This window comes from Martes martes (assembly GCF_963455335.1).
Source record: "Martes martes genome assembly, chromosome: 3".
Classification (NCBI taxonomy): domain Eukaryota; kingdom Metazoa; phylum Chordata; class Mammalia; order Carnivora; family Mustelidae; genus Martes; species Martes martes.
In genome coordinates this window covers 160685500-160708963 of record NC_137890.1, presented here as the reverse complement: position 1 = coordinate 160708963, position 23464 = coordinate 160685500, and the positions used below count along the sequence as shown (strand labels likewise).

Sequence of the window (23464 nt, the reverse complement as noted above, 5' to 3'; positions counted from 1 at the left end):
TTACAGAAGAGAAGACCCCACATCAGAAAGGTTAACTCATACTAGTAAGTGTGAAAAGGAGTCGAAATCTAGAGGCTACCCCAGAGACCAAGCTCTTCGCCACTGCTTCCACCTTTCTGTATTTACATCCCAGGCTTCCTTCCCGCTGTGTTGCAGCATCAGAAGTGACATGCACTTGGCCACTGCCTCCCAGTTCAAAGTTAATAAAGCCAAGTCTGATCTGCTGTCAAAATGACTTGGTTTCAGGAAAAAGCAATTAAAAACCAAAATTGAGAGCTCTTCTAGAATTTGACCAAAAGAAAGAGTACTTAGCACTGGCATTGAGGGTGGTTTTGTTTGTTTGTTTGTTTTTGTTTTTTTCTTCCTCTAGGAGGAAATGTCAGTTCATGCAATATTATCATACTCGGAATTCTTAGACACTTTTATTTCATCAGCCGAGCTCCTGATGTCCTATCTAACAAGAGTGACAGGAGAGGTTTCCATAGAGGCTTCCCTGTCAACAGAAAGAAGCTACTATGTCCCACACTGCAACATCTGTGGCTTGGGCAGACCTGTCTTAATAGAGAGTTTAACATATGTCCTTTTTTATTTTTCTACAAAGAGGAGGCCCTAATTCAATTCAGCTAACTGAAATCTGCATGTAAAACAGTAGTTCTCAAACTTGGCTGCACCTGGGCATCTCCAGAGAGCTTCAAAACACACCTGAGTCCCACCACTGAAAGGTCTGGTGTGATTGGCTTGGAATCAATTGGGTATCAGGATTTTCAGAGGTTCCTTAGGAGATTCTAATGCACAGACACAGTCGACAATTGCTGGCATAAAAAAAACAGAGGGAAGACAGTAAATTCATTCACCAACCCCCTCCCAAAACGTCGGGGGGAGATGCCTTCATTCGCTGTTAGGATTTTGTCCACCTACATAGCTACAGTAGGTCCAATACAGTAAAAGACCCTATTCTAATGGAGAGCAAGTGGTTCTCCACAATCAGTAACTAAAGCACGTATTTCCCACGTAGTGCTTGATGACCAACGACTGCAGATGTCAGCAAACACTGCTTCAGAGCAGGGGGCCTTAAGGTGGAGATGGAATCCAGGTGGTCTGTGATCTTATACAGTAACCAAAAGTACATGTTTTTTTTCACTAACCTTTCCTGGAAGTTCGGCACTTCCTGCAGTTCTGAATATAGGCAACAAACTACATACTGGTAGCCCTTGAGAGGGCACTTGCTGGTGTTTCCATGTCACATGCTAGTTTTGCTGTCACCACTGGTTTGGGATCACAGGTGTTTGATAGATCTGTTGTTAGATGCAGGTAGTTGGTGCAATAATAATGTCGCACATCTGTCACTATATCATGACTTTAATACTCTGATAACTGCATCCCAGTAAAACTGGGATTAAATACACAAGATCACACAATTAAATTTTGTGATCTTGTGTATTTAATGACATGATTCCGAAAAGGGGTCTAAATGTCTCCCCAGGGCTCATATGGCCAGTGGCACATGAAAGGGCAGGAGCCCTGCTCTGAAGATAGTGCCCTAACAAGCCAGATACTGGACCTCCACGAAGAGCACTCTCAGGAGGGAGACACCTTGGACAGAGTTGGCTTTTGGTTTCCTCTGCCATTTCCGCAGATAAGATTTACCCTGAAAAGCCAGTTCAGCGCAGCAGAGAATAGGATGGGCTTTCTCTTTCCCCTCAGCTGCCTCTTGCTCTTGGCATTCCGGAGTGCCCAGACTGCCAGGCTGGTAACTCGAGTCTCCAAATTAATCAAAACACAGCGCCCGGTTCAAGCCCGGGCAGACAAGCCCGGGAGCCAGACAAGCTCTCCTCTGGTGACCCCGGGACCCCGACTCCCCGCCCCGCCCGCCACCCCGCGCGCCCCACCCTCAGTTGTCAAGCTTCCGCCACTGCCTGCCCCCACCCCCACTCCAGGACAGGTGCCCGAGGCCGAGGGCAGCGATTGCGCAGTCTGGGCGGTGGGCGCCTTACCTCAGGGACACCCGCCGCGCCGGAAGCCGCCTGGTCGCAGCGCGCGCCGCGCCGCGCCTTCCCGCCCCGCCGCGTCCAAATCCACGCGCGACTCCGCGGCCGGGTCTCTGCGCTCTCACCGCCGAGTGCGGCCGCTGCCGGTCCGCGGCGGGTTGAGAAGCGGAGGCGGCGCGGAGGCGGCGCGAAGGCAGCGCGGCGGCAGCCGGGAGCAGGCTGGGCCGCTCGAGTGCGGACGCCCCAGCGCGCCTCCCGCTTAATCTGGGCACGGCCGCTGGCCACTCCCCCAACCCCGCTGAGCCGCCTCCCCAGCGCACACCCCCAAATTCCCCACCTCCGACCCGCGCCCCCCGGCCCGGCCTAGGCCCCAGGACCTTGGGGGCATCATCTCCTAACCCCTTACCCTGGATCTGCGCCCACCTGCCCCGCAGCGCAGTTTTTTCTCCCCTGCTGGGCACGATGCCCAGGTCGGAGGGACATTGCCTGGTGAGTTGAAGGGGAGGGGGGACGAGGGCGGGACCTAAGCCACTTCTTCCCTCCCTTGGAGCCGCAGTCAAAAACCTCAGTGGGGAGGGACGGACGGCGTGGCTGAGCCCTACATAACCCTCCCCGGGCGGGCTGGCGAGGCGAGCTTCACAACCAGGCTCCCCAACCCGCGTCGCGCAAGGGACGCGGTGGCCGCAGAGCCTGCGGGTCACTGGACACGCCGGGGCTCTGAGCGGGCGCCCACCATGCGCCCCGGGACGGCGCCCAGGCCGCCCGTGTTGCTGCGGCTGCTCCTGCTGGTGCTCCTGGCAGCGGCGCCAACGGCAGGCAAGGTGAGTGATGGGGGGCGCGATACCCAGCCCCTCGTCCTGGGAACGCGCAGGCCCCACCCGCGGGGTGCAGTCCTTGAGTCCCGGTGCGTGCGTGACTTTGGGCTCCACGCCGGTGCTGGGCGGGCAGCGTGGGGATGCGAGAAAGCGGGCATGCCGGGGTAACAGGTGGAATGCGCTGGGGGAGGCTGGTGGAAGAGAGGAACAAGCTTGTTCCTCTGGGGAAAGGCCTCCAGAGGTAGAAGACGATAGATGATGATAGATTCGAGAGAGAGAGAGAGAGAGAGAGAGAGAGAGAGAGAGAGAGAGAGAGGGACCCAGGTCTGAGATAATGGCTAGGGATGAAAACACCGGCTCCAGAGAAACACTGTGTCATACTGGTGAGCCAGAGCAGGCAGCATGGCCTGGCAGAAAGCATAGAGTGCTGGGGGACTCCCAGCCCTGACGTTTCCTAGATGTCACCTCACACTGAACTCTGACCTCTCTGGGGCTTCGTTTCCCCCTTGTCGAAACCCACACTCCAATGTTCTGTCGTTATTGTTGAGAAAAGCTTATCACTGAAAACTTATTAGCACCTTAGAAATAAAACTCATGTTAGGATAAATTAAGCAATCTGTCACTTTGATTTTGATTTATAATCTGAGAGATCCCAGATTCATTTAAATGCACTCCGTATTTCCTTATTCTTTGCAAAGATAAATTAGGTGTCCTCCAAACTATTATAACTCCTAGTTGGCTTGATTTGAACTCGTGAGAGTCAAATTTAACTTGTCAGATGCATCTGTGATTTATACACTTAAAAAGTTAATTCGGGTGATAGTGCAGTGAAAGTTTCATTTCGAAAGACGAGCAGTTTTACAATTTCATGATTGAGATTGTGATTGGAAGTTAATAGTAACATAAATATGTGTTACTACCATATGTAATCTATGTACTTTTTCTTTTAAGTTAAGACATGAAAGATGAAGCTAAAATCCTCTTTGAGCATCTTTATACCTCTCCCCCTCCCCATCCAAACAAAAGTCATCCATTTACCACTTCGTGTTTCTTTCTGGGCATTTTCTATGCATTTGAGTAGACATAAATAGACCTATAAACAACATGTGATTTTGTTGCTATTTTTTTTTAACATAATCGGTACCATGCTATATGCATCCTTTTGCAACCTTCAGCTCTGTCCATGTTATATGTGATACACCTTCATCTCTCTTTCTTTTTTTCCCGTTGCATGATTTTCCACAGTATATGAATATGTTAAAGTCCATTAAACCATCCCCATGTCAATTTACACTTAGGTTATTGAGTGTTTTCCATTTTAAGGAATTTTATAATCCATGTAATCTCTTCATGTAGCCGGTTCTAACAGAAATGCACTTTGCATAGACTAGAAATGCCCAACCCAATACTTCCAGGCATGGCATATTAAACTCATCCAAGTTACTGTAGATTGTCTACTATCTTTAATCCAGGAGCAAATAAATACAACAGCAAAAACCTAAAGAAAGTATATGTTGTGGGAAGGCATGGGGCAGAGGTCCCGAGCAGGGTTTGCACATCCTTCTAGACTCTAAAGAAGAGGAGAGGTAGGGGAAGGGGGGGGGGCACGGGGAAACGAGGGGTATGTAAAGATCAGCCTGGAAAAGTGATGCTCTGTGATCATACAACCTCTAATTATGCCAACTTTTAATTATATTGTCATAGTCCCTTATTAGTTTCTACATGTAACATTTTTTGTCTTGAGTTTGGTCAAATCTTAATGACTTCTTGCTGATAATACAGTTAATCCATTTGTATTCTTTTTATCATCGCTTGAAGCAAGTTTTTGTTAAAATTGATAAGAATGATCATTTCCTTTGCACCTGATGAATTATATAAAAAGTGTCATTAGAAACCTTGAAATGTTTGTAGAGAAAAAGAATCATAAGTCAACCAGTCACTGGTCTAGGGGATGCCAGGATGGCTCTCTCCTTAGGATAACTGTGGCATTGGGCAGGGGACTTGACGTCTCTGAGCCTCAGGTCTCTCTGTAAAATGGGAGAATTGAAATTTCCAGAGGGACCAGCCGGTGAGATACTGACTCAGCCCATGGGGTATGGGCCAGACTTCACTGACATTCTAGAATTCAGGCTCAGTAATGCCAGAATCCCTGCCTTCTTCAGGAGAGAAGGGGGGTGGGTGAGGAGTGGGGGGGTCCAATTTCCATAAGAAATCTCTCAAACTCCAGATGTTAGCAAATAAGTCAAATTTTGGCAAAACACACAGTGTTTGGGTTGTTTTTTTTGTTTTTTGTGTTTTTGTAAAGGGCTGAACAAACACCCGGCCAAGTAATGTGCATGTGCAGGCTACAGTTAGCCTCTGGGCGAGCATGTCTATCATCTTGGGACTGCACTAGTTAAGAATACATTTTGCTCTCAATTTCTGCAGTTGTACCTCAGCAATTTCTCAAATCAGGGAGGTAGTAGTGGCGTTGACTCCACATTTTGAGTTCAGACAGGGTGGAACTGTCCACCCACATAATTTGTTCTCAAGTGCCCTCTGTGAAATCCACTGTGGTTTCAGACCTGGCTGCTCAGGGTTTCCTCAGGTTCATCGCTGTTCCTGGGCTCAGCTCATCAACTGGAAAACTGGGAGACACATTGCTGTTGCCTCAGGACATAGATTTGGGAGATGAGCTAGAGAGCGCTCCTTCTCTGATAGCTGCCAAAGGCGAGGTTCATGGTCTGAGGTATGCTTCTACTGCCTTTTTTCCCCTTAAAATTCCAGACAGAGCTTAAACGCAGCAAGCAACTCCCGGGGGCTGAATAACAGTTACATTTTAGGGAGGATGCTTTCTCGACTGATTTCATTCTTAAATTTTAAAAAGTAAGTTGAATTGGGAAACATTCCAAAGAGACAAAAAGTAATGTAACAGTAACGTTAAGTAACATAAAAGTAACGTCTTTCCCTTTAGAGAAAACAGCATATGAATAAAAAAGTCATACACACATTCTTTGCCCCCTCTTCTGTGTATGGTTTTGTATTTACACACTATGTGTGTGCGCATATGTGTGTTAGTCACCACAAAAAATAAATATTATTGTTTTGTTGTCCTTCAAATGCAATAAATGGTTTCACATTAATAGATACCTTTTGGCTCTTGTTTGTGTCAATCCGTATTACGGTTTTGGATTTCATCCATGTTTGTACATATAGATGTGATTCATGCATATACATAGGATGTGATAGCTGCTACAAGTATCCAGTTATATAAATAAAGCACAGTTTATTTTTCCATCCCCCTAAACACAGGAAGTTTGTTTCCATGGTCTTGTTTCAGGAAGTTGGAATGTAACATCTTCGTATAGGTACCATTGTGACAACTAGATTTTGAAAGCCTACCCAGAATGCACCTGTTTCCCTACATCCTCAGCAAAATTTGGTGTGTTTAGATGTTCGTGGGCATAAAATAGGTTCCCATTTTGACTAGTGAGTTTGTGGATCTGTTCTTGTTTTAATTGGCAGTTTAGATTACCTCCGGGTGAATTGCATGGCAGCTCTTTTCCTATCTATCTCTTGTGGCCTTGCCCTTTTCGTTGCTAATAATTAGGAGTTTCTTATGTATTTGGATGCCAAACTTTTGCCATTTAAACATGCAGCAAAGATTCCATTCCATTCTCTGGTTTAACTTTTCATCTGGTTACTGGTGTCTTAACATATAAAACTTTTCTCACTATACTCTCAAATCTATTCATTTTTTCTGGACATTTTGTGTTTTGTGTCTCATTGAAGTAATCCTTTTCTTCCCTGAGATTATGAAAATATTGTCTTACCTTAAAAAAATATATAATGTTTTACAATTTAACTCTTTTGCATTTGGGACTCTTAATCCTGGAATTATTTTTCTACTTAAGTGATGTGATTTTATCTTTTTCCATATAGATGACAAATTGTCCCAACATTATTTATTAAACAATGCATTCTTTCCCTTACTGTTTTGCAGTGTTATATCTGCAAGCTTGTGTACCAATCACTCATTCATAAATGGGTCTATTTGTATTCATTTAAGGGACCTTTTATTTAGGGCTTTCATTTCTCATTATTTTTTAGAGCTTTCTGTTTCTTTATCAATATTTGATATTTTCAGTACTATTGTAAATGGTATTTTTTTTTCAAGACTTAGTAGCCTTACTCTCAAAGATATAGCAAACTGGGTAAATTCTGTATTTTGACCTTAATTAAACAACTTTAAATAGTTCAAATGTATTTAAGACTAAAAACTTTCCCCCAAATACTGCTTTAACAATATCACACATATTTTAATAAGCACTCTTTTAGCATAATTACATTCAGACTCCTTTCTAATTGATTTCTTCATCTTATGGGTTATTTACATACTTATTTCTTAATTTCCAAATGTAGATTTTCTAGTTAATCTTTTTTTATGAAATTATGATAGAGATGATATTCTGTCTTCAAAGATATATGTACATGTATATATATGGTCAAGATTTCTTAATCATGTTATTAAAATTATCTGTGCCCATGTATTTCTTATGTATCCTACTCAGTGATTATTTAATTTGACAGTCTATAGTTTTCATCAAATCTTCAAAATTCTCAGACCTTCCCTTTTTATACTTCTCCTTCCCCACTGTCTCTACTCCTGAAATTCTTAGGATGCATCCTGGACCTTCTTGTCTTCTCCTCTAGTTCTCCTAACTTCTTATAACAGAGACCCTTCATATGCTGTTTGGATCCTCTGGGTCCCACTGTCCTCCTGGGCTTTGGGCACTGACTTACCCCAGCTGCCAACCTGGCCACAGACTTTGCACATGGAACAGTCTATGGTTCCTCTAGACTCTACTCATGACTCCCTGTTGTCCTTTAGATGTAGGGTATTAACCCCTGTGGGACAAATCTTTGATGTGTGGGCAATGGGAGCTATTGCACAAATTCTCTTCTCCTCACGGAAGAACTGTGGTTAGAAGTGCAGAGCTTCACCCAGACTCTCCATGAGACCAATCATCAGCTGGACTTGAGACCACGGGGTAGCACATTCAACTTCTGTCCCAGGCACTACTTCTCCCCTGTCACACCCTGTGAAGCCATCTCATGTCTTTCTTCCAATTTTTAATTCTCTCTTCTGCTGTTTATAAGTTTCAGTAGATTTTTCAGTCTATTGTAATTTTCAGGAATGAAAAAGAACTCTGGATGGAACCATTCAACATGGTTTATAGCCCCAGATTTATTTATTACCAGCTTTTATATTTTTGTCTCAATTTCTTGACCTTAAAATGGAAGTAAGAAACTGACCTCAGGTTTGTTTTTTGTTTTGCCTTTTTTTTGACCTCAGGTTTTAATGAGGATTCAGTGATTTAATACACATAACACATACTTTTACCATGCCTGTCACATAGTAATCATTCAATAAATGTTAACTATAATTATTTTTATTCATTAAATTTTAATTTCAGTGACTATTCTAGAAGTCCTTTTTGGAGTCCACGTCTGGGTTTGGTTTTGTCTTTTTTTTTTTTTTCTTTTGTAGATTTCCCCTTTATCTTATGCCTTTAATCACTTTACACATACTCTATACCGAATCCCTTTCTGATTGTTTTTTCTATGATTTCAAGGTCGGGTCTGTCCTGTGTCTTCTGTCTATTATCACCCATGGGGAGACCATGTGAATGAGAAGTTTGGGGAAAATAAAAGCCTCCTCTGTCATCACTCAGCCTGCCCCACCCCCTCCATTTCACCTCATTGCTCACAGATTGGAGCTGTTCTGCCCTGGGAGGGAAAAAAAAGAACAAAGTAGTTCTGTGACTCCCAGAGAATTTTTTCCCATTAGAATAGACTTACGTCCTAACGGTTTGGGAGGATGGAGGGCACCAAACATGTTTCCTTTTGTCTTCTCAGGGCCACCCTCCTCTTGGCCCTCCCACTGCCAATTTCCTCCAAACATTCTGACTTCCATTAGATGAGGTGGGGGTCAAGGTCAACAACAGCTAAACCACCAACTTTCTCTCTCAGCCTCCTCTCCCTCTCTGAGGCGGGCTTTCCTCCTTGAACATTTCTCTGGGTAGTTTGCTTTTGGACATGATCCTTGGAAAAACTGAATTAAATAAAATCTGTCTTTGCATTTCCCTTAGAATATTTGCCCTACTATGGAGAGCACAGCCGCAACTGTCTAGTGTTAACTGTGAGTGAGGTTAATTCTGTGAAATATTGCAATTGATGGAAACCCTCAAACCTGTCAGTGTCTGATTCTGACAACAGGGCCGTCTGGTTTGCAAATGCCCTGTGGTTCTTCATCCGTGTGCGTCTGACCATGCTCATGCTGTGGCCTTCAGCCAAAAAGCATCCACCCGCCACGGAGTAAAAGATTTTCCAAGATCAGTGAAAACACGTGGTGCCCAGAGCATTTTTGTTTTACAAAGTTTACATCTGGTCCCCGCCTAGACTTTTTAATCATAACAGACTTTCACTGTGACTTATTTATGTCACCTCTGTTTTCAGTTTCAGAATGTAAGGAAACTGAGATCATATCAACTTCTTAACAGAATAGACATTTTCCCTCTCAGCCCTCCCACTGTGGCCTTGACCAGTTACTTAATCCATCCGAGATGTCTTCATCTCTAAAAATCAGATAAGAAAGACTCTCACTCCTTGTTCTATGTTTATCTCACAAGGTATCTCGCCGGCTCTTGTCTTCTGGAAGCACCCATGTCAGTCTTTTCAGCCTTCTTGGGATTTCTAGTGCAACTTCCAGCTGAGGGCTTTGGCTTCAGATATATTTTCTAGCCAAGGCTGAAGGGCAGTACATTGGCTCTACTATTTTACACTGCACGTGCCCTCATAAGTTCAGATAAATGAACATCAGTGTCCACATCATGCAATAGAAAATTGTGAGCCATACCAATGAGCCACATATTTAATTTTAAGTTTCTCAGTAGTCACATTAAAAAAATAAAAAGAAACAGGTAAATTAACTTTAGAATATATTTCACTTATCCCAGTGCATCCATAATTTTATAATATCAATATGTAATCACTAGTAAAAACACTAATAGATATTTTACAATCTTTTTTTTATATTGAGTTTTTAAAATCTTGTACCTATTTTGCCTTTCCAGAACATCCTAATTCAGAGTATCTACATTTCAAGTGTCTATAGCCACATAACCATCTATAACCATCTATAACCATCTTTGATAGCGCAGACCCACATACACGGTGTCCAGATACGAGCGGGAGATACAGCCCATAAGGTCGTATCTCTGAAAAGAACACATTTTATTTGCTGATTTGCCATAGGAAATAAATACACTGTCAAAATGACAAACTTCAATTAAAGACAGTAACTGAGCACGGACTGTGCCTAAGTGCCTGTGCAGCTCTTTCTCCAGAAAGCTTAGATATTGACCTTGGCTGCAGTGCTTAAAGCGGCACAAATTACTTTGTACACTTTTAATTATATTGCCCCATTATCAAAATATGAGTAAGCTGTACACCTGAAGAGTGGAAAGAAAATCACGAACCGGTAAATATTTGCAAAAGAAAAGGAGAAAAGGAGAAATATACTGGAAACTGACTTGCCTTTCATCTGAAACTATAAACTAAGTTATCACTACAGTCAAGCCAGGCAAGAAGTTTAGTGTTCCTTTAAACAAGTTACTTCCGAAAGAATCTCTGCTTTTCTTATCTCTAAATGATGATACCTTATCTATTGCAGAAAAAGTACTCACCAGGACTCACAGCTCTTACGGTCTAGTTACAATTATTTTGTTATTATTAAAATCAGGAAGGAGATAATCGGACAGAAATATAGGCATGTGGACTGGGTATTGGAGATTCACTGATAAACGGTCTGCGTCCCTGGCCATTTGGAGCTAGGTGTCCAGCGGAACAGGAGGGAGAGACAGCAGCTCAGTAAAGGAACATAACCATAGATTGGGGTACCTACTGGGAGAGAATAATGTGGTGATGGAGAAGGAGAACATTTACCTTAGCTAGAGGTCGCTGGGGAAAACCTGTCTGAGGAACTGGCTCGCAGCCTTACGTGGAGGCTGAGGAATGTGGAAAGCACTGAGGAATGTGACTCAGGCCCGGACCTCTCCAGAGGGGAGAGAGGTGAGACGCTTCTGATGTTACGGCTCCTGGGTTGTCAAAGAATAAAACCAAGACCAACAGAAGTTTTAGAAAAAGAAAAAGAAAACGTTGTGTTTATTTACTCACCATGAGGGAATACATATTCTGGGTATTTTGCTAAAGGTGGGTTGGGGATGGGATGCCCCAGAGGGAGACAGGCTCATGGTGGTTGTACTGATTAAGAAGGGGAAACTGCTCCCTGGGTAACCCGAAGTTAAGTCCACAGGATCGTATGTGGGTGACCATCCTATCATTTTAATGTTTGCACTTAACAGATTAATATTTTAACAAAAAAGAGACAGTGGAGTGTACTTATGCTATTCAAAAGACAGTTGTTGCATTAGCAATGGATGAGTAATGACTTTACACTGTAACTTGGTAATGGGCCCACGTGTAAAGTGATGTGATGAAAATGTTCGTCTTTCATCCTTGGGGGCGTGTCTGTCATCCTCTCCTCAACCTCACTGGGACAGGTTTGAATTTGTCAGATGTGGCTGTGAGGCCTAGGGCCTTGTCCCAGTTGAGCCCTTGTCCCAGCTGAGAAGGTCCCAGGCCAAAGAGGGCTCCAAGCCGGGGAAGAATGAAACCCACCTAAGGCCATGCCGGTAGGAGGTGAAGAGCTCCTCACTCAGAGGACCTACAGCACCAGCTTCCCCTCCTGGTGGGTGCTGGTTGGGAAGGCAGAACCTCCTGTTGAGCCCTTCCCCAAACCCACTCCAACTGAAATCTGCATTCTGACCAGGTCCCCAGGAGATTCCATTCCTGGGTACGTTACTGTCTGAGAACTGTGCCAGCCTTGGTAAGGACTGTGAAGTTCTCCCAAGGTGCAGAGGGATGGCACTGCATTTCAAAAGAATGGCGACATAATCTCTATTTTAAAGACTTGTATGACTGACACATGGAGAAGGCTGACTGTTCTCCTTGGGAACCCAGCCTAGGTAAAGGAGAGGTTACAGAGCGGGAAGCAAGTCTTGGTGGTGCTTCTCTTTTTTTGGATTTTGTTGGCTTGGCAGTCAGAGAGAAATGGAGGAGAACAACAGAGAAGTTGTTGGAGGAGAACCAGTCCAGAAATGGAGAAGAACAACAGAGAAGTTGTTCAATCTGTCCCTGTTAATTGATTCAGTGCAATTAACTTGATAATGATACATGCAATGAGAGGAGGGTTAAAAATCCAGTCTGATGCCCTGTACATACAGTATCAGGTTGTCAAAAAAATATTTCCACACATCATTGTAGGTAATATATATGTGCATTGCATATGTACATGTAAATACACATTTAAGGAGTATTTCATAGTCTCATATTTTGGTATTATTGCAATGCATTGATTATTTTTTTAAAAAGTGTAATCCTAACTGTATAAAGATCTTTTATTTTTCTGACAGTTTGGGGGAAAGTTAGGAATTTTCCATTTTTAATCTTTAAGATTGATGTTTGTTAATTAGAGCGTATCTCCAACTTCGTTTCTTAGAGAAGTGATCCCAATGTTTAAAAAGGAGTTCAAGTATATTTCGAAACCTTGAGAGATTTGTCATTATGTAGACAAAACAGTCAGGTCACTGGATTTTTTTCCCACCAGGATATTTTGTTGTTACATGAACTTCTCAAGGAAGAAGTTCTACAAGGGAACATCAAGAAATCTGCAATATTTTCCCTTGAATCAAATGTCAAAGTATGTCTGCAGAGGCCCAAAACAACAAGGTTAATATTCATCTTCCTTGTTTAACTAGATGATAGGATAATTTTATTCTGTTTATTTATGTATGATATCAGGAATGCTGAAGTGTTCATTCACATGCTAGCTTTAAAAAAAAAGTTTCCTGTGTTGTGCAAAATCTGGAAAATATTTAAAAGTACCAAAAGAAATTTAAAAATAGAAATGACCCAATAATCATATTACCCATAGGTGATCACTATTCTCTATTCTCTATGGGATTATTTCTTTTTTATTCTACTCTTTTCACCTAACAATGGACTGGAAAAAAATTTCTGAGTTGTTAATTATTACAAGTTTATCTCTAAATGTCTACAGAACTCTTCATTGTAGGTTGGTACTATAACTTATTTAGGTAATACCCTACTGTTGAATTTTGGGGGTATTTCCCATTGTTTAGAAATAAAGCTATAATGGAACTCCTTGAAGACTAACATTTAGTAAAATCATATTTTAAGTAATTGTGTATGTAGATGCTTTCTTACCAAATGTCTGGTTTTGTGCATTTCTGAATAAGATGGCAAAGTAGTATCATTCCTGATTAACTGGTAAGAGTCTGAACCAAGAGAACTCATCAGATTTGTAGAGAAAGTAGGTTTAGAATTAGGAGTTCTGGTTATTTGGGCTTTTCATAGGACTCTTTCTTACCAAAACTTCCCAGATGATCGAAAAGGAGTATTGGATATCACTCTATTCATTATTTAAATAATTAAGCACTATTTGAAATAAGATTGAATAAGATTGGTTTTAAATAAGATTGGTTTTGGTTATTCAGAAAGAAGGATTTCTGAAACTGTTATCCCATTATAATCAACACATCAATGCAATACTTTTATTTACTGAAGTTTTGAAAAAGTCTAGAAGAAGTCTGCAGTCTAGAAAAAGTTTAACCCAGTTCCATGTTGCTTCCCCTACTGATCCCCTGGAAGACAGGTGTTCTATCTTATGCGTCTTTATTATTTCAGCTGTTGGCACAACAGCTCTTGGCATGACTACTAGTAGTCCTCAATGAAGGTTTATGGATTTGGACCAACATTTTATTTTAAACACTAAATCTAAAAAGTCAATAAAGAATTAGTAGATTCTCGAATCCTTTGGCACAAGAATAAAAACAAAACATTATTCTTCAGGTGAAATGTTGAATGTTTCACCCACTAATTCAGCTAGATGCTGGGGAAAAGTTGGGAAAAACCAACATGGTCCCTCCTGCCCTCATGGAGAATGCCCCCAAATGAGGACTTTAGATAAATACACAGACACTAACAATAAAATCAGATATGTTATAACAGGCCAGATATAGAAAAGCAAAATTTGGGTGGAGTTGAGAAGGAATAAAGATCGGTTAAATGTCCAGAACAGTGAACATGTGGGCTTTATTGTGTAATGAGAATAAATCATGTAACGACAATAAATCATGTAACAACAATAGAGCCAGAAAGTAGTAAGATTTCAGTGGCTTGAAAAATGCAGCTTATCTTCAAAATAAGGCACTTAAAAATGTTGGAATGAGTACAGAACGTAGCATGTAGAGTTACTGGCAGTCGGTCCTTCTACCTGCTTCCAGCCTCCACCCCTGCCAGAGCCCTCATCAGCATTCAGTTAGTAGAGCCCCAGAGTTTACACACGAGTGGGATTCTCCTTATTTTGCCATGTTAAACAAAAGCAATCCACAATCCTTTCCAAAAAGGGGGAAAAAAAAAAAACAAAAGCAAAACTAAGAACAGTAGTATATCTGAAATCTCATGAGATAAAGATCCTATGGATTAGAAGCCAGACTGCATGCCCAAGGAAGGGCCAACACTCTTTAATGCCCACATCCTCTGGAGAGGTCCACCAAGAGGTGAACTGATTGAGCACTGCATGTGTCCGTGGCTGTGCCCATGGAATATTCCGAGCTCCTACGCACTGTCACTGCTCAGGCCTTTCAGAGACAGAACATTCAGAGCCCACGTGACCCAAAAGCTTTCCAGACCCCAGGAAAGCAGTCATGGAGACAAGGACATCTGAGATACCTCACCATCCAAGAGTCATTGTTGAGACAGTTGAGGCAAGTCTCTTGAATTCCCCTCAATCATAAAATGTGGCAGATAAAACCAATCCCTCCTATCTCCATAAATCATTTAACCAAACACATTTGGCATTCTACAAATGCCAAGCAGTATTGAGACAGGAATGAGTTTCAATATCAGAAAAGCAATAGTCCAAATGTTTCTTATACACATTTAATTCTCCTGTTATTTTGTGACTCAGTATCAACTTCCTGGAATGTATTAAGGAGTTTCTTATTTTCAAAAATACTATTCAGTGCATTCTTTGCTGCTGGTATTTTCTAATAACATTATTTGGAAGCATCAGCAGAAATGGCATCCTCCCTGAGCACTGTCCCCATTAAAGAATGAACAGTGTGTTTACCTTACACCACCCCATGTAAATACTATTGCTAAAACTCATCCAGTGATTTCATCACTTTCGTGGTGACTTTCCAAACACCTCGCCTAAAATACCTGTTAATTACAGAGATAATGCTGGGGAACACTTAATCGTCATAATTTGGTACTTTCTTGTCTTTTTCAAATATAGGCTTTTTGTCACAGATTTAGGAGAGCTGCAACCAGTTTTGGCACACAGTTTGTCTCTCAGCTCCCATTAATGTGTCATGGGCAGCCAAGGGTTGAAAGTGTAAATTCACCAGCTGCACATGCCCTGAACACCTTAAGTACAGTGCACTCTGCTAAGGAAACTCTTGAATTATCCTCTAAACAGGATGGCTCCTTGGGAAGTTTGATAATGAAGCCACTGGAACTAATTATCAGACTAACCAAAAATATTTTTTCTATGTTTTTCTTTTTTTTTCCTAACAGTAAAAGTAATCTGTGCCCATTTTTGAACATTCAAGATATATAGACGAGTACATTTTTAAAAAGCACTCCTAGTCAAAGAACCCGGGGGTAGCCAGTGTTAATCTTTTGTTATATTTGTAATGAAAATGAGATCATATAGTATAAGGTGTTTTGTATCCTGCTTTTTTTGACATTATACTATTATTTTTTCATATCATTAAACATCTTCTACAAATAATTCCATAGTATTCCATCATGTTTATATACTGATTAGGTTTATTTAACCTAAATTCTTGATATTATAAACAAAGCTATGATGAATTCTTGCCCATGTACCTTTTTGTAATAGATTTTTATAGTGAAATTATTAACTAGATCAACTGGTATAATTTTTTCATTTTTTATACCACAGATTCTACTTGTCAAATGATAGGCATAGTTTTAATACTGTTAAGTAGGAAAAAACAAAAACAAAATCAGGCCAAATCCTATCATGTAAATATAACTAGAGATAATATTTTGATATATACTCTATTGTCTTTTTTTTTTTTTACTTAATCCAAAATATTGTTTGGTGTATGACCTGAGCCAAGGATCTAAATTTTTAAAATTTCCCAAACTAGACAATTTCCCTAACATTAGTTTTATAATAATTTACCTGTTCCCCCATTGACTTCTACTGGTCTCAGCTCCACTCAAAAATAAATCAAAACAACATCTTGAATAGAGCCACAATTTTTGGGGGACACAGAGCTGATGATGAGATGCATGGCTAATGGCCACAAAAAAAAATGGGGTTTACCAGTTGTTTAAATCGTTACAGACCTAGAGTCAGTGTAGCATTAGATAGATTTACAGACTCTCGCCTCAATCAGTTTACCATTTCTCAGTGCTCCCTCATCCCTTACTCTTAGCTCTGCATCTGGAAGGGCGTAGGCTCAAAGACCCCCACTAGTCATTACTATATGACACCATTGGTTTTAGATCATTCCAGTCATTCAGGGAAAACAGACCATTTGCAATCAATAAGTCTAAGAGCATTTTTTTTTTTTCTCTCCCAGCATCATTCCATCTACCCCATCTCCTCTTTCTTCTCTCATCCATTTTTATGACTTACCAGCAGATGACATTCGGACCTAAAATCTCTTACACTTTTTCTAGTTTTCAATTTTAGTTTTAGTTTAGTTGTCAATTTCTAGTTTTCAATCCCAACATTAATGGGAGCTGAGGGACACTGTGTGCAAAAACTGGTTGCATCTCTTCTAAATCCATGCCAAAAAGCCTGTATTTGAAAAGGATAAGAAAGAACCAAATTCTGACTATTAAATGTTCCCCAGCATTATCTCTACTTTTTCAGTTTGGCTTAAACCAGGCGTCAAAATCAAATTGATTTCCTATGTCTAGTTGAGCAGTAACTTAGTAAGCATTATCGTACAATCTCAGTAGATTGTATAGTGGTACATTATAATCTCAGAAGCAAATACTGTTGCAGAAAAAAAATTGAAATGAAGAACAGACCTTAAGACCCATAGAGGGGGTAAAGGAGGAAAATGTTGGAAATTTTGACCATACCAATCGCAACAAAACACCACCTGGACCCCTCTCGAACCTCATCACACATACTACTCATGAGCCCTTTATTTAATCAGATTAGCATGAATGCAATGCATTTAACATTCTCTGATATAAAAACAAAAGACTAATACCAAGTACTCTCAACATCCACTACTAGCATACTGTAAATGATTTACTTGGGAATCTATTTCCGTACAGTTCACCTTCAGAAAGTAGCTGTCAGAAAAGCTTCACAAGAGCCAGACTTGTTTTCACATATGAGACTGCTGTGCTTTTTCATTTAGATAAATCACTGACTTGGGCTAGAGTGGGCTCTTTGTTGTTGTTGTTATAAGTTTTTCTTGGCCTAAAGTTTTCCTGTTTATTCACTATGAGGAAGAGCAGCGCTTTGTGTTTCAAACATTGGAGGGGTAGTTCCTAATTCTACAAGTGCGTTGAAGACGATGGTGTTCATCAGAACCACCACAGTGAGCCACAGCCCAGAGGCGGTCTCCAGGGGTCTGTATCTGGGGCCTTCTGGAGAAAAACAATTGAACAAAGTTACGCATTAAATAAAATCAAGGGATTCTTATTTCCAATTATATTTTCTCCCTAAACTCTTAAATCCTTAATTTTTTACCATTTTTACTAGGAGAACCCTTTCCATTGTGCACAATTATTTTTTCACAAACTTATTTAAGAAGATAGATAGTCAGTCCTTATATAACTCACTCCACCAAGAACTAGCTGCATGTCCGCGGCTAATTTTGTTGAGCTTTGTTTTTCTTATTTATAAAAAGGGGATAATAATATAGCCTGTAAGTTCATATATATGATAATGGTTAAATATGATAATGTCTATAAAGGCTTAGCATCGTGCTTGACATGTTAGGAACTCAGTTATGTATTGCGGTGAGAGGTGATATTTGGCAATATTCAATCAAAGCAACATCTGGGTTTTTACCTACTAGAACCCTGCAGTCGAAAGTCTTTCATTTTCAGTCTTTTATGGCACACCTGGGAGATCAGTTGGGCTATTCATTTTTTAAAATGGGATTCTAATGGTATCACAAAGTAGACATCTTAATTTTTTATATCAGCTTGCCAACAGGAATAAACATAAATTAAATTAGAATTGTTCCTCGTGGCATTGTACTCACTGACATTGGATTTTTGAAAGATCTGACTTTTGAACATACGTGAAGTCATTTTTGCGTAAATAGATTCTCAAGGGTTCTGCATTTCCAAAGGAAGTAGAGTGGTTCTGTTTCTCTGCTTGCTTGCTTGCTTTGCCATTTTTAAAAGATTTGGAAGTGCATATATAAACAGCTTGAATTGTTGTGCCTAAAATAAGCATTTGGGGCCAGAGAGCCCGGGATAACAGTGACCAGCATAAGAACAGGGTGAATCTGGGGAATTTCTGAGAAACTGACGACCCAGGAACATCTGAATGTTCCAAGCAGAGAACAGAGAAAAGGAGTGTGTGGGAGTAAGGGAAATACAAATCAGAAGGCTCACTGGAATTCATTTGACTTCAGACTTTAGGTCAGGCCAGGTAGAAGATTGACTCAAACTTGGTGGTTATCAGAACTGGCCAGAAGGACCTAAACAGAGAGGAGACAGTGAGTCCAAGGTCAATAAACAGGCACACGGAAACCAGGTGACCCCAGAAAACAGAATGCAGTGGACATCTGCTTTTTTCCCCCCTGACCTCTCCCCTGTCCCTCTCTGATGGTAGCATGTTGATTTTACTTTAGGGAACTATCATCCCTTCATTGCCAAGGGCGTGGGCACATGACCTGAGCTGAGCCAGTAAGTGCCCTCCCCCAGGAATTTGGATCCTCAACTGAAAATGCAAGGAGCTTATTTATCCTGACAGCAGTGCCCTGAAAAACTTTCTGTTAGTTTTTGTACCTTGATCCTCATAACAGCCCTGAGGCTGGTCTTTTCTGATGCCTGTTTATTTAACTTTTCTTCAACTTCTGTGTGCTGCCCCGTGTCATTCCAACAAATTCCTCTTTTATCATTGAGTTAGCCTAAATAATTTCTGTTGCTTGCCACCAAAGAACCCTGGCAAGGATTCAGGAATCCAGACACCAGTCTGGCCGGCAGAACTGGTGGGTCAGCAACCTTCTCCCCTGGCCAAGAAGCCTCTTATATTAACATGTGAGGAGAGAGTTCCCCTCAGGAGCAACGGATTCAGGCCAGCAAGTGCACACGGGTGAACTCTTGCTAGGAAACTGATCTGGCAGTTACCCAAGATGGACTAGGGGAATGTGAGAACTGAGTTACTGGTTAATTATTGCTTATCACCCAATTATGAGGCACTTTCTGTTTTGAATGTCTCTAGTAAGAGTGCCAGACCAGGTAAAAATCAAGATTGACTCAATCAATGTGTAGAAGAAATGGTAACTATTGAACTATTATGTCTTCCCAGAAGACGTCACTTGGAATTACTGCTTGACTTAGACCTTCATCAAGGTAACCTCACTCATCAGCTTGGTTTCAGCCCTCTCTCGGCCTTGCTCGTCCAGGCCCCTCAAGAAGTTATGGTCCTTGCCTTTTCTACCAAGAAGGATCCGGTCAAAATTTTTGCTACACTCCACCTTTAGGGATTCATTTCTAAGTCTCCTGTCATGAAATACGTCTTTAACTTTGTGAGGTCTGTCTTTTCTTCTCCAGCAATATTTGTGTTTTTTTCAGCTGCTTTAAATAATTTAACTTGAACATGTTTCAAGTTCATACACAGAAACATACAAACCAGATAAAGCATTATAAGTATGTAAAAAAGTCTAATCCTGTTCTTTTCATTATGCACATTTTGGAAAAATTCTCTGTAAACTGGTGTACACATTCTTGACCCTTACTCCGCATAGCTGCCTCACTGAACTTTTGACAGTAGGTTGAAATTGTTTTTTAGAAGTGGATTTGGTTAAATTATAAAAAATTAAGAGCTCTGGCCAAGTGCAAGATTTGGTTGATCATTGATTAAATGAAGAGTGGGTAGCTTGAGGTGATTTGCCACAGGGCTCTCAGGGATCACCCCAGGTAGTTAGTACATGGTGCTGTTAGTTAGTATACAAAGATCACATAAAATCTCATAAGGATTGGTTGACATCTAGCCGTCTGAGGTAAGGCCAGTCCTACAAGTCATCTTTGCTCTTGTGTATACGGCAAATCAGTCATTCCTACTGGAGGAGTTATATAAATATAAGTTTAAGATACTGTGTTCATCTTCAAATGTGGAAGGAATAGATTTCATTTTATGTATCATACAGTACACCAGTTTCCCTCTTTTATAAATAAATGGCCCTTTTGAGACCAGAGGGTAAGGCCCTACTCCATGGATCATTACGGTCCCCACAGAAAAGGATGACTATTCCATCATTTGACAAGAAAGAAGTGAAAAGAGAAGTTAAATTCAGAAGGAAAGCCTTAGACTAATTCTTAAACTTTAGTCTGTAATAGTCCTTTGTGGGACTTATTTTAGAATGTAGATTTCCTGACAAAATACTCATGGTGTGGCCTGGGAATCTTCACTCATCACATCTCAGATGATTCTGGTATAAGAGGTCCTTCAAACTTTCTTGTAGAAACACTGCCTCAGACTGATGGGAGAGAGGGAATGCCCGCCTCTCTCTGGGCCTCATCCTCCGGAGCCTGGAATCCCAGACCAGTCACTGAAAGAGTTCCCACAGTTGAACAAGTCAGCCTCTCCTACAGAGGGTCTGCTCCACATTGCCCAGGGAGGACTCTAGCAAAATAGGAGAATGGTCCATACATGGAAAATCACTGTGACTGGTTTTGTGTTAGTTATTCCTTTGGTAAAGATTTTTGGAGGAGGGAGAAGGGAATATTTGATATGACTTCTACTATATGTTCAGGCCTCTACTATATCTCCATCATTCTGTTATTGTTAGAACTGACTGACATCAGGCATATTACATAGAAGTAAGTCAAACAATGTTGGCTGTTTTGAGAGTGATGTTGGTTGATGATGATAGTCCATTAGTGATGACTATGATGACAACCATGGTCTCTGCTGCCCGACTAGAAATTAAGGGGAGGAAGTGGTATCAACCCCTCTCCCCCAAGCTAGTTTTTTATGTTGGTATCAGTGCTTCTAGTCTCACAGTGAGAGACATTTCAAGGGGAATTCGACTTTGATTGACCCAAAACAAAGCTACAAAGTCAAGCTACTTCTTTTTGCAAGGAGATTCTTCCTCTCTACCAATGTAGGATGATCTTGAGTTGGGTTTTATTAAGGGAGTAAGCAGGCTCCCCTGTTTGTAGATTTTAATATGATTGGTATGCCATGGGAGGAGTGTAGACCATGCATTTTTAAGAGATATTCTATAAGATGAATATCCTTGTTTCAGGACACAAGGGAGAATATGAGAGGTTCTCTTCTTAATTCTTTAACATATGTCAGCTTTGAGAATCTTTTTAATATTTATCTTATAGATTCACTTTGCCACATATTTATATTAATTATTAGTTGTGTTTTAGACAATGTGAAATATATATGCATCTATGTAACACATTGTGTAACAATTATACTTGTGAAGGTTGAAGAAAAATACAATTACTTTAGTTGGAAACAAAAACTATTGTTTCCTCATCAGTGTAATTCACTATATAAAACAGATGCATTTTAGAAAAGGCTCCAGGCAAATGTATATTCAAAAATACAACCGTATTGTTAAATTAACTTACATCTTCAAAGAAGTTTTGAACACATCAAGAAATAACTAAGAATCAGCCCCATATTTAGTATTCACTGTACCTTTAACACACTTGGCAGAAAACTTAAATAATACATTATTACAAGCAATGCAGAGTCATGTAGAGAAAATGAAAATTTAGTTCTTGATTATATCATGCATTTAGATGCTTGTCAACAGGACAGAAAACTCCACCTGGAACAACTAGTTAGAAACTACTTGGAACAACTCTTCTCATTGAAGTTCTTCTCACTTATTTCACATTTCCCAGATATTTTCAGGACACATAGCCAAACTGCAGGTGAGTGGCAATGCATTTCTTCTGTCCTGTAATCCAGGTGCCATAATGTCTTTAAAAGTTCAGAACACCTTCCTCAGCATAACAGAGTAATTCCTCCATCTTCTCATGAATCAGGGATCCCAGCAACCATTCAGATACCAAGTTACCAAGATGCCAAATGGGTTCTTCTGCAAACTGAGAAAATGGGAGGAAGGATGGGAGTGAGGCTGGGGGGATGCTGGTGGTCACACCACTCTAACTGGGATGAGACTGGTGAATCTGGCAGGGCTTTTGCACAAATGGGCTTTGAACGGTGTGGCCATGCCCAAGAGAAAGTATGTCAGCAAGGAATTGTTGTGTACGAACCACTAGAGTCTGCATGCTGTTTTGGATATCTCTATCTGGAAGAGTATTTTTGATGTGGAACAGAGATTCTTCTGATATCTCAAGAAACAAGTTCTTGGTAGGTATACACACCCATCAATAAGAGAAATTGGAATCTAAGTCTTGAGGCGGGTTTCATGGATAATGGAAGTTACTGTAGGAATATGCCTGTTTATTGACCAAGTTATCTTGTTGTTCCTTCAATAGCAGGAATTGTAACAACTCAGTAGAAGTTTCTGTTTCTGTCGCTTCTGCCCCAGCTAACCAACGAGCTCATGCCCTAACTCGTGTGCGTCCTATCTTATGGCTTCTGCTCATTCACATCTTTTACCAGATTGGCTCCCTTCTGCCTTCTCTCTGTTGGTCTGAGCATCCACTCCAACTACCAAGCACCTAATTCCCCACTTGAGAGAGAATTTTATTGGTCCAGCTAATCATACCATCTTCGCCTGTATATAGCTTTTGGGTCAGGACATGGCACAGGACAACAGACTCATCTACTTGGCCCACTCAGCTGTGCCCAAGGATTCAGTCCATGACAAACTCTCAGAAAACAATCCCTATCATTTTGCTTTTATGTGGTCTTCATGAGAACAGTGTCCCCAAATTACTTCTTTTTGAAAACTAAAGTAAATATTTAATAAAGCCAGATACTATCTGATTGTTCTGCCCTAATAGAAAAAATATTTTAAGCCCAAGTCTAACAACTTTTCTTTATAGGAATCCTGGCTTCTTTCTCACTGAATTGAGAAGGGACTTTATTTTTCTTAAATCACTTTCAGTATTAACATGGGAATTTTTTTAGCACCTTGAGTTATAAAGTGATAACTCTTTGGATATTGTACCCTTTCTCTAGGAGATTTTCAGTCTGATTCTGTTCATAAGCAGATATTTAACACTGAAAAAGGGATCCCAAATAGCCTTTTCAAAGCTCAGTGATCCATTGTGAGACATTGGCTTAACACAAAATACTTTTACATAACCCAAGCCACCAAGAGGGATATCCGGTCGGCTATTTTTAAAGCCCTCTCCCCC

At 40.9% G+C, this 23464-nt stretch overlaps 1 protein-coding gene across 1 annotated transcript in view; it reads left to right on the top strand.

Moving 5' to 3' along the window:
- The first annotated feature begins 2707 nt into the window (after window positions 1-2707).
- Window positions 2708-23464, top strand: part of COL4A3 (collagen type IV alpha 3 chain) — a 123855-nt gene continuing 103098 nt past the window's right edge. The window contains exon 1 of the mRNA XM_080799436.1: window positions 2708-2809. Coding sequence (XP_080655562.1) covers window positions 2723-2809 — 87 coding nt within the window. The 5' untranslated portion in view covers window positions 2708-2722. The remainder of the gene's footprint in view (window positions 2810-23464) is intronic.